The following is a 10,941-nucleotide window of genomic DNA, read 5'->3' on the forward strand; positions in this document are numbered from 1 at the left end:
GCCTGAGGCTCAGTCCAGGACCTGTCACTCGGAGCAATACACCCAGGGCCTGTGCTGGGGAATGTGGGATTCAGGCAGAAGAGCGCATGCAGGAAGGGGGAGAGATGGGCCCAGGGAAGAGGACAAGCCACCTCTGAAGACCAGACGGGTGAGTGAGGCAGAGGCTAAGGGAAAAGAATCCCCTTCCTGTTACTTACAACCCTTCAGGCAGCCGAACAGGGAAGAGAACCAGTCAGGCCCCGTCTCGGACCACAGCCCGAAGCTGGGACCCCGTGTGCTGTGCGTCAGCATGCACGCACACGGCTGTGCTAGGGAGGAGGGACCGAGGAGGACAGTTCGGGGATGGGGCGGTGGGGGAGCTGGGCCACGGGGCAGATAGGGCCTAAGAGGTGAGCCCAGGCTGGGCTCATGCAGAGGCGCGATGTGTGTCCCGACAACAGACAGGCTCCTAGAAGCTGATGCTCTTCAGGTCCGTGGAGCAGCGGTACCTGCCATCCAGGCACCTGGAGCACAGCAGGTTGGGCAGGCAGGGGCAGGTGTGGTGCTGGCGTTTTCTGAAGAAGGGGACCTGGGAAAAGAGGAGAAGAAGGAGGACTCCTTCACCATAAGGGAGGTGGGCCTCCTGGCAGGAGCCTCTGGCCAGACCAGCCCTGGCTGGTGTCTCACCCCTCCGACCAGCCCGACAATAACAGTTATGACAGAGGGGGAAACTGAGGCACAGTGGCTGAGCGACATGCCAAGCTCACGCAGCTAATTTGTGGAGGAGCCAGGATTTGAACCCAGGCAATCTGGCTCTCGGGACAATGTAATCAGCCACAACACTGTCCTTCCACTCCAGCCTTAAAACACCACAAGCCCCCACGCTGCCTAGCCAGGCCCTCTCGCCGACACATGCGTACGTGCACGCACACACGCTGGTGGACCGGACATCACTTATAGCACCCCTACGATGTGCTCAACGCTAGGGGGTGCTAGGGATGCAGCGGGGGACAGGACAGGCACCGTCTCTGCCCTGTGACTGACCCAGAGACTAAACTATTGAGGTTTCCTCAGCGGAGGGTGAACAGGAACGGTTATGATCACAGGTAGGGTCAGACTGCCCAGGTTCAAATCCTAGGTCTGCCACTTCCCAGCTGCGTGACAACTGGCAAGTTCTTTAGTCTCTGTGTCTCAACTTTATTATCTGCAAAATGGGTTAATAATAGCACCTACCACATACAGCTGTAAAGAGGTTTAAACTATACAACTGCGAAAGGACTTAGTCTGACAAGTGGCCCGTAGTAAGCACTCAGCATACCCCGAGGCGGCAAGGACTGCCTCGCCACCCCACCTCCCCATCCCCCAAGAGGCCCGGATCAGGAGGGTGACCACCGGAGGATGCTGAGCCCAGAAGAAACGGGGCTCCTGGGTGCAGGTGTGCTTCCCTGAGGAGCATGACAGACTCCCGAAGCGCAGGGAGCCCGGGGGAGGGAGCTGGCATGCGGGGTCCCCATGCACACCTGTTGTTGCTCCTGTCCCCGGCCCTTCTATGCCCCCTGGGCTGGGAGCTGCCTGTCAGTGGACCGGAGTAGGGTGCGTAGGGCCCAAAAGAGTACAAGTCCCTCCTTGAAGCATATGCCCTGGGCCCATGGCTTGCCTCACCCTAACCAGACCCATCCCTTGGATGGGAGGCCATTTTGTGAGTCTTATTTCATGTTCTTGAGGGAAAGTTCCTATGGGTAGAGAGCATTCAGGCCCCCTTGAGAATCTGAGCTCATCAGATCTGAAAGAGACTTCAGGGGCGATCGGTATCTTCCCTCATATACATGAGGCGACTGAGGCCCAGAGCAGTCATGCTAATTGCCCAAGGCCACTCAGCAAGTGAGCAGCTGGGGTTCCGGCCCCCAGGTCTAACAGGCTGTGTGATTAGTACCCCCCCACTCCACCCCAGGCTGCCTCCAAGGAGCAAGGAGGCGGTGCCCAACCCCCCTGAGATGTCAGCCGTCTGGCTCTGGGCCCTGAGCAGGTCTGCGCGGTACCTTATGGCTGCCGGGGTGACACTCCTCTCCTTCCCGCCCCAGCGGGGTGCACATCCGAAGCCCACGTAGCCACAGGCTGATGGCACAGCATGTGCCCGCCCCACACTGGACATCCCGCTCACAGGCCTGCGAGGGGAGACAAAGCGGCCATTCGTGCCCGTTAGTGCCCCCCAAGAGAAAGCAGAAGGGAGAGGTACATCCAAAACCCTCACGGCAGCCTCGCACCCCATGCCGCACATCCGTGCTCCTGCCTCACTTGCGCCGGGATGCTCAGGGCTCAGCGGGGCATCAGCACTGAGTCTGGGGACCCCTCCCAGCTCCTCGGAGGCCACCCAGTAGGGAGGCAACGCTCCTCTTCAGACCAATGCAGAGGTCAGGAGACACAGCTCTTCCAGCCCCAGGACATGCTCCAAGGATGCTGGTGAAATGGGACGATCTGAGTTCCTAGAGGTGGGAGGGGCATTGATGGCCCAAGCCCCAGGGGCTCAGTCCTTGGTTAGTCCAAGCTCCTCCCATCTGGACCCTGCCCTCGGCTCACCCAGGATGGCGTGGTGACCCGGAAGCAAGGTCCCAACCTTGACCCCACACCCGGGGATGGTGCCTCCCTTCCCCATGCCGGCCCCCACCTCAGCCCTCCCCTTGGTCCTCACCAGAAGCTCAGCCTCACCCGAGGTGCCAGCACCCCAGAGAACAAGGGGCTCCCCCGGGGCTTCTCTGCTGGCCTCCTTGATCCCCAGATAGGGATGGACCCCTCTGGGTTGGGCCCCAGAACAGGAGCTAAGCGGCCTTGGCTGGTTTCCGGAAGTTGCCATTTGTAAACGAGCCCACCCAAGCCTGCTTTAAACAAAAGCCTGAACGGGGGGAAATAGACCTCTGAACTGCTCCAGCCTCAAGCAGGGCCACGATGGAGAAGCACCCGATCTTGGCACTCCCAGAGAAGCTGGGTGGCTTTTCTGAACTGAGATTCACAGCTGCGGAGCACCCTCTGGCTACCTGGGTGGGACCTGGCAGAAACTGGAAGCAGCCAACTTGCTCAGCCCCGGGAGGGAAAGTGGGGGTGCGGGGTCTGCTTGCCACCCAGAGGAGGTGCAAGTGAAGTCACCTGGCTGTGCAGGTCTCCAGCCCAGTGAGGGCACATGTCACACACCCACGAGGTCCTGCAAGCCCGGGGTTAGGGCAAAGCAGACCTTCCCTGACTCTTTTTCTACAGAGCTGGAGCATCATTGTCCCACTCTGGCAGGAGGGCCCATCCAAGCCTGAATCCGGGATGGTCACAGTCCAGGGAGCAGGGGCGTGTGGTGGTGTCCGCCCAGCCTCTTCCTGGGAGTCAGCCTTGGGGCCTCAGCAAGGCATGGAGAGTGGAAAGAGATCCTCACCCCCTGAGGACTGGGTCCCACCCTCTCCTTGTCCTGTCTGTCATGCATGTCCTCCTACCCTAGATTTCTCTCTCACTGTGCTATTCAAAGGGTCCTCTTGAAGGGTTTACTAGAAAGAGATTTTCCCACCACCACTTGGCCAGATGTTGGAGCTGGCCCCATGAGGTCACCTGGGCGTCAAGGTCAACCCGCAGCTCCCATCCCTTTTGGTGGCTTCTCTCCTTTGTTCTTAGCCTCCCCAATCATCAGGCTACACAATAGGAGGATTCAGAGGCTGATTCATTAGGTATAATTTTGCCCTAACAATGTTATTCATGCTCTGGGTCTCAAAAGCATTGACTTGCCTTTAATATGTGTTCGTCTTTGAAACTCAAGTCTTTTTCCTTTAAAAAGGAGAAGAAAGAAGTTTTCCTTTCTGTGATCATGAAAACTAATGTGATTCCAAGAGACATTTGGCATTTTTCTACATTTCCATTCTCTATGTGAAAAGTTGAAGGACGCTGGGGAAAAAAAAATAAATTTCCCTCTCTCTCTCTCTCTCTTTTTTTTTGTCCTAGTGGCTTTGATCTGAAAGCTCTCAGGTATTACTCTCCGTTTTAGTAAGAATGGTCCCACCACCGTAACACATTTGAGGGTGGTCCCGGGGAAAGCCCCAGTGTGAAGGCAGGCAAGCGCCCCTGTGTGGGGAGCCTCCACTGGGAGGCTAGATTTCCACTTGTTATCCAATGCCTGCTTTTGGGTACACCCAGCCAAATGCTCTGATCAGAACCAGGCACAGTTAAAATATACAAATAATAAAGGAAGGAAAGAATTTCAAGACAATCTTTCTTAAGAGTAGAAAAAGCAGAGGTTAAACATCCCCAATTAAAGCTAATAAGGTCACTGCCTTTAATTAAGTCAACATGCTGTGTAAATTACACTTGACATGTGGACCAGATTATATAAAAACCAAAATTTACACAAAAGATAAATTATGGGGTGCTAATCAACTTTATGAAAGAATTCCTTATTACACAATTAGGAATCTTCATGTTCCCCAAGGTCTAAACTTCAAAATGTTCGATGTTCTCCTAATGCAATTGAAAATTTTAGATTGGATTTACACACAGCCTCTCCAAAGTAGATCCTGTCTAGGAGGGGGGTAAGGTCCAACTAATCCGAAAAGCATGTGGAATGCCTCTCTGAAATGCTGGCTGACCGCTGACTCCCCAGTTTTTTTGGTTTGCCCCCTGCGTGGTTGCTGGCTCCCCTCCATGCAGACCCTGACACCCTCCCAAAACCTAGGGCAGAGAGGGAGTTGGACGCCTTACCCCTGTGATCACGGCACAGTCCGACACGGTCACCAGAAGAAACATAATTGAGACTCGCATGGCACCTCTCATGGTCACTTGGGGTGAAGGCACGACGCTGCCCGTTCCACGGCCTCTTGCTTGCTCCCGCTCAGCCTCCTGCGCCGGCTGGGAAGGCCAGGCTGTCTGGCCCCCTCCCTTCTCCCAGATTTATGCAGTCCGATCTAGGCTGCCTGTGGATGCCTCGCTCTGCTTTTCCCTTCCCCGTCACCAGTGCTATTCAGATGATCTCAGGGATGAACATGAGACCTGAATCCCTGATGACATCAAATCACCATCAAAACCAATAAAAAATGAGCACATCGGGGGCATTGACAGTGGCTCGAACTCTCCGAGGAGCGCAGAGATGCAGTCAGTTACATACATTTCACTCCATGGTCTTCTGCGCCTCTGGGACATCCTGCTATTCTGCTTGGGGCAGGGGGTGGGGGGTGGCTCTGGCAATGAATTAAGGGGTTTACAACATCACCATTAATCCTTTCCTGCTCCAAACCATGCAACATACAGGATCATCAGTCCCCTCACAGTCAAGCCAACAAGAATTATCTGGGCATTTACCATTTGTTCAGCACCGAGTTGGTGGCCCAGAGGACACGGATGGGTAAGGCAGTGTCCCTGGTTCTCTAGAAGGTTAAAAGTCCAATAGGGAGACGTAAGACAGTGAGAAGACAAGGCCATGCCGGTGGGGTTGATGTCTCTGAGAGACACACATGAAGAGTAGCTCTCTAAGAGGCTCAGGAGTCACTTGGTACAGGACTCAGTGTCACTTGATACGGGAACCAGAGGGCAGAAGATGAGCACAGGTCTCCGCTTGGGCGCGACTTCAGCTAAACGGCACCAGGAGCCTCCCCACTGCCTTCTTGGATTTGGAGTGAGCCTGAGAGTGGGCGAACAAACACGGTGAGCTCAGGTGCCAGTCTGGTAGGAGGCTGACTTGGGGCATGGTCCCTCCTGCTGGGTGAGGAAGCCCCCGGTCCCAGACTTCCCATGCCAGCCAACCCAGAGAGAGCTCCCAGAATCCTGTATCAGGCAATCTGCTTCCCTCCACAAGGATAAAAAGCTATTATTTCCAAGGCATGCTTTGCCATATGTTAATAGATGTTACATACACCAATGAATAAATAAAAGATGTCTATAGTCAACACTTAGGGAAACACTGATTATACGAGTTCAACTAGGATTTTTTACTGCAGGACTTTTCAGAGCCTTTCATAGGCTACAGAGCAGGAAATGCAATTTGTAGTATCTCCCAAACCGAATCATCCATCAAATGCTTTTTTCTTGGAGTGTCTCAGGGAAATAGGGTTCCTACATAGAAACACTGGCAGGCATTTATGAGTGCAAAGAGAGATGAACTAGCACAGTACTAAGAGCTAGACCCCAGAGGCAAGACATCTTGACTTCTGATCCCAGATGGCTCATTCATTTTATGACTCCAAGAATACTGTCAGTCTCTCTAAACCTCAGTCTTCTCATCTATAACATGGGGGTGATAGTACCACTTACATTACAAGGTTTTGTGAGTATTCACCCATTTATTTTTTCATTGACTACGTATTTATTTATGACTATTCCATTGAAGGCACTGTTCTTGGTGGTGGAAATAAAGCAGTTAACAAAACAAGGTTCCTGCTTTCATGTAGCTTCTCTTCTAGTGAGGAGATAGGTAATAGACAACCAAACAGATTTATAATAAAATGGCTAGGTGTGCTGAGTTCTTTTTTTTTTTTTTTTTTTTTTTTTTAAGATTTTATTTATTTGACAGAGAGAGACACAGCTAGAGAGAGGGAACACAAGCAGGGGGAGTGGGAGCAGGAGAAGAAGCCTTCCTGCGGAGCAGGGAGCCCGATGCAGGGCTCGATCCCAGGACCCTGGGACCATGACCTGAGCCGAAGGCAGATGCCTAACGACTGAGCCACCCAGGCGCCCTAGGTGTGCTGAGTTCTATCAGAAACAGAAGACAACAGAGCTTAACAACAGGTGATATTTTGGATGGGGTGAGTGTCTTTCCGAAGAGACACTAGAGAAGGCCTAATAAAATGAAGGAATGATCTGGGCAGCACCCGGGGAGGCGAACCAGAGCAAAGGCCCTGTGGCAGGGCCTTCTTGGCCAGTTCCAGGAGCAGCAAGGAGGGTGGTGGGCAGGGGAAGGGAGGGGTTACAGTTGGAGCAGGAGCTGGGGCCATGCCCCGCCAGCCTTGCAGACACGGTAGGGGCCTGACTGCAAATGTGCCAGAGATCTTGGACGGTTTGGGGCAGGGGAAGGGGGGGATGTCATTTATACTTTGAAAGGCTCTCTCTGGCTGCATATAGAGAATTACCCGAGCTAATGCGTGTGACATGCTTATCACCATGCCCCGTATAGAGCAGCGCTTTGCTAACTATTAGCAATTTGTGTCACAAAAAAAAAGATGGGCCTATCTGCCTTAATATATCTCCTGTGAGGTGGGCATCAAAATAATGAACCTGGGGCGCCTGGGTGGCTCAGTCGTTAAGCGTCTGCCTTCAGCTCGGGTCATGATCCCAGGGTCCTGGGATCGAGTCCCACATCGGGCTCCCTGTTCGGTGGGAGGCCTGCTTCTCCCTCTCCCACTCCCCCTGCTTATGTTCCTGCTCTTGCTGTCTCTCTCTCTGTCAAATAAATAAATAAAATCTTAAAAAAAAAAAAAATGAACCTGTTCGGCCCACGTGTACACTGAGCACTGAGTCAGGTGCACAGCCAGAGAACTGAGGGACCACCCGGCCTGTCAGACGCTTACCCGGAGGAAGAAAGCAGGGTCACACTGGGTGCTGGAGGAGCTCCCGAAGCAGTCCTGTGGGCTCTGGGTGTCCCCACAGATGCCACCTCACACAGGCCGCCCTCCATGAGACAAGAGTAGATGATGGCTGATCACCCCCAGTCCTCCCCCGCCTCCCATTCTCACCCCTCCCTTCAACACAAAACTAATTATCCCATGCACCTGGTGAAGAATGGTAGCAAGAAATACTGTTGCAAACAAAGCCAATAACATTGACTGAAAGCCTTGTATTCACCTTGAACGCTGGCACTTGAGGAAAAGCCAGCTTAATTAGAGGAAGGTAAGGGATAGCTAGTGACTTTGGTGGAAACCCAGAAGAGGTTTTTGGGGAGCTTTCAGGGTTCTTTACCTGATAACTTGATGAAGCAAACATTCGCCGAATGCCTTCCACATGCCAGGCCCAGGAGCTCATGGTTCCCAGGTCTGATTTCTCTCGGGCACTTGAAGCTCTCCTGTTCCTGTGTACATGTGGATTTCAATAGTATTCTTGGCACGTTTTAGCCAAATCAGGGTCACTTTGGGCTGACAGATGTAGCACAGAAGAGAGAGCAGGAGGGGGGAGGCCCTGAACTAGACAGGCAGGAACCCCAGGAGACAAAGGAGAAGTGAGTGGTGAGGAGAAAAACACAGTGACAAGTACTAACAATGACCTTGCGTCCCCCAAGGACAAGAAAGCTGGTGAGATGTGTGGGGCCAGAGGGGGTGAGGCAGGTGGACGGGGACAGCCTGCTGCTGAGTGATTGTACGAGAGGGCTCCATGTCACGTGCCTTGTGACTGGGACCTGGCCCTACTTCTCGCTCTAGCTGATGCCAGTGTCACCCTACTTCTCGCTCTAGCTGATGCCAGTGTCACCCTACTTCTCACTCTAGCTGATGCCAGTGTCACCATTTTCCAGACTGTACAGCTGTGTGTGTGTGTGTGTGTGTGTGTGTGTGTGTGTGTGTTTTCATGTGCATGCATGTGTGGCGAGCAAGGGCCACTCTCTGGGCCCAGGTCAGCGCTGACCTGGCATCCTCTCCTAAGGTTAACGTTCATCCACGGAATAAATTGACTCTGAGGGCATTGGCGTTCCCTTCCAGCTCCACCATGAGGTCCTTGTTCTGCAAGCTACAAAGCAGTGCATGTCCAGGGGCCTCCCAGCCCCTGCCTGAGTGTGACAGAATGTGATCACTACCATTGGTTCCTTGCCAATGATTAATGTGAATTGACTCTGGCTCATTTAAGAATGATAGGAAGAGGTTAAGCAACTGCCTTCGGCTCAGGTCATGATCCTGGAGTCCCGGGATCGAGTCCCGCATCGGGCTCCCTGCTCGGCAGGGAGTCTGCTTCTCCCTCTGACCCTCCTCCCTCTCATGCTCTCTGTCTCTCATTCTCTATCAAATAAATAAATAAAATCTTTAAAAAAAAAAAAAAAAAGAACGATATGGAAGAAAGAAATCAACAAACAATGGAAACCAAAGCACTGGGACCAGGAGTTCTAAACCTGGGGTCACAGACTCCCAAGGAGTTCATGAGCAGAATTCGGAGGACCCATGCACTTGGCTAGAGAAAAGAATTGCGTCTTCATCCTCACTAAGGTCTAACCAAATTTGAACATTTTCTTTGATTCTAACCATAAGCCACAAACACAAAGGTATCAGTAAAACCTAGGTCATTGTCACCAAAAGAAGTTGCAGATGTTTTCATATCCTATCACTGTTGTTGCAAACAGGTCAAAAGATTTCAGCTCATCATTATATTAAAGTCATGGGAGTTACTGGGCCCACTGCTGGACTGTGCTACTTGAAGTGTTAATAAAGAAGCACATCTATTACCATGTCAGACATGTGTTCTTAAGATGTTTGATAACTAAATTTTAACATATTGATTTCCTTTGTAATCTTGCACACTTTATTCTATACATTTAAAAACATTATTCTGGGAGGAAGAGTTAAGATGACGGAGGAGTAAGGGGACTCTAGGCTTGCCTCCTCCCTTGAACACAGCTAAATAAATATCAAATCATTGTGAACACCCAAGAAATCCATCTGAGGATTGAGAGAACAAACTGCACATCTAGAGGTAGAAAAATGGACACACCATGGCAGATAGGAGCTACAGAGGGGTGATTTGGGGGAGAAAAGAATCGTGGGTGCTGTGGAGGGGAGGGAGCTCTGATAATGGAGGGAAGAATGAGAGAGAGAGAGACTGACAGAGACAGAGTGAAAACAACATGCAGGGGATTACACAAGAAAAACTCTTCCCCAAAACCATTGACTGGGAAAAGGAGAGGGGCTGATTACTGCAAGTTTTTATAAGCAGCAGAGATCAAAGTCTGAAGTTTTTGAAGTCCACACCATTGCCAGGGATGTGCCTGGCAGACTTAGCAGTACTTCTGTGGTGAAGGAGGGCAGAGGCCTTGGAGCAGACAACAGGGTCTGAAGATCCCCTGTGTCACATGGGTAGAAACAGTTCCCCCGCTTGGAGTGCTTTTGGGAAAGGCACAGCCTCTCCAGGGACAAAAAAGCTGGTGGGAGCCAATGTGCTGCCCTGTTTATTAGCATAGGAACAGAGAGACACCTGTTGAGGGCAGCAAACCTTGGTGCCGACTTTTTGCTGCACTTTATCATAAACTCTGAACCACTGTGCAGTTGTGCGAGTGCTTTTCTGTGACAAACCAGCACCGGCCACAGCGAGGCGAGACCCTCCCCCAAGAGATCAGCATGGGATCACGCCATGCAGATCCCTAAAATTTGGAGTTTTGAAACCCAGCCATGCCCCAAGATAAATCCAGCCACACAGGAGTACTATGCCACCTGGCAGGCAGACAGCTTGGACACAGACAGGATGAAGGCAGGGATCTGATGGAAGCTGGGGACACAAGAGGAAAGATTGTTTGCTCTTCTGTGAGGGCTTCCTGAAGAGTGGTGGGTGCAAACTCCCAGCTCCGGGATGAGAGAGCAGGGCGATGCCGTTACCCCCCAATCCCCGCCCATCAGCATAGACCAATTTCAGTGAGCAACGTGAGCCACTGACACCAGTCCCCACAGCCTGTGCCCTGAAAGTGCGTCTTTATTAGGGCAAGTCCCCCTGAGAACCAGCGCAACAGGACCCTCCTCCAGAAGACCAGCACAAATACCTCACACGCACCAGGTCTACTGATCATAGAGCACTGCAGAGCTTCAGCTTTAGGAGAAATAGGATCTAGCATCTTTTAACAAGCAGACCAAAACACACCTCATTAAAACTTGCCACCAGTTCACAAGGTCCAAACACCCCCCACTGCAGGCAAGGAGAAACTCTGCAGAGGACTGACCTGAGGGAAGGAGCAGCCAAAACACAGCAGCAGAGTGCACACTCTGAAACACTTCCTGAAGCACCAGGCCCAAGACAGCATAGGACTTCTTCTTAATATAGCCA

General features: G+C 52.1%; 1 protein-coding gene across 1 annotated transcript; it reads right to left on the reverse strand.

The window, feature by feature from the left end:
* Positions 1-448: 448 nt before the first annotated feature.
* On the reverse strand, positions 449-4,776 carry PROK1 (prokineticin 1). The gene is made up of 3 exons (XM_036076397.2): positions 4,705-4,776; positions 2,019-2,144; positions 449-568 (listed from the first exon to the last, which is right to left on the reverse strand). Exons 1-3 carry the CDS (start codon positions 4,774-4,776, stop codon positions 449-451), a joined length of 318 nt encoding a protein of 105 aa, XP_035932290.1.
* Positions 4,777-10,941: the final 6,165 nt, after the last annotated feature.

The sequence above is a fragment of the Halichoerus grypus genome, chromosome 5, assembly GCF_964656455.1.
Source record: "Halichoerus grypus chromosome 5, mHalGry1.hap1.1, whole genome shotgun sequence".
Classification (NCBI taxonomy): domain Eukaryota; kingdom Metazoa; phylum Chordata; class Mammalia; order Carnivora; family Phocidae; genus Halichoerus; species Halichoerus grypus.

Excerpts from the sequence above, each read along its gene's own strand:
- PROK1 (XM_036076397.2), bottom strand. The coding sequence starts at position 4,776 with ATGAGAGGTGCCATGCGAGTCTCAATTATGTTTCTTCTGGTGACCGTG. Across the intron at positions 2,145-4,704 it reads ACTGTGCCGTGATCACAGGG|GCCTGTGAGCGGGATGTCCA; the intron begins GTAAGGCGTCCA and ends CTCCCCTCGCAG. Across the intron at positions 569-2,018 it reads GTCACCCCGGCAGCCATAAG|GTCCCCTTCTTCAGAAAACG; the intron begins GTACCGCGCAGA and ends CTCTTTTCCCAG.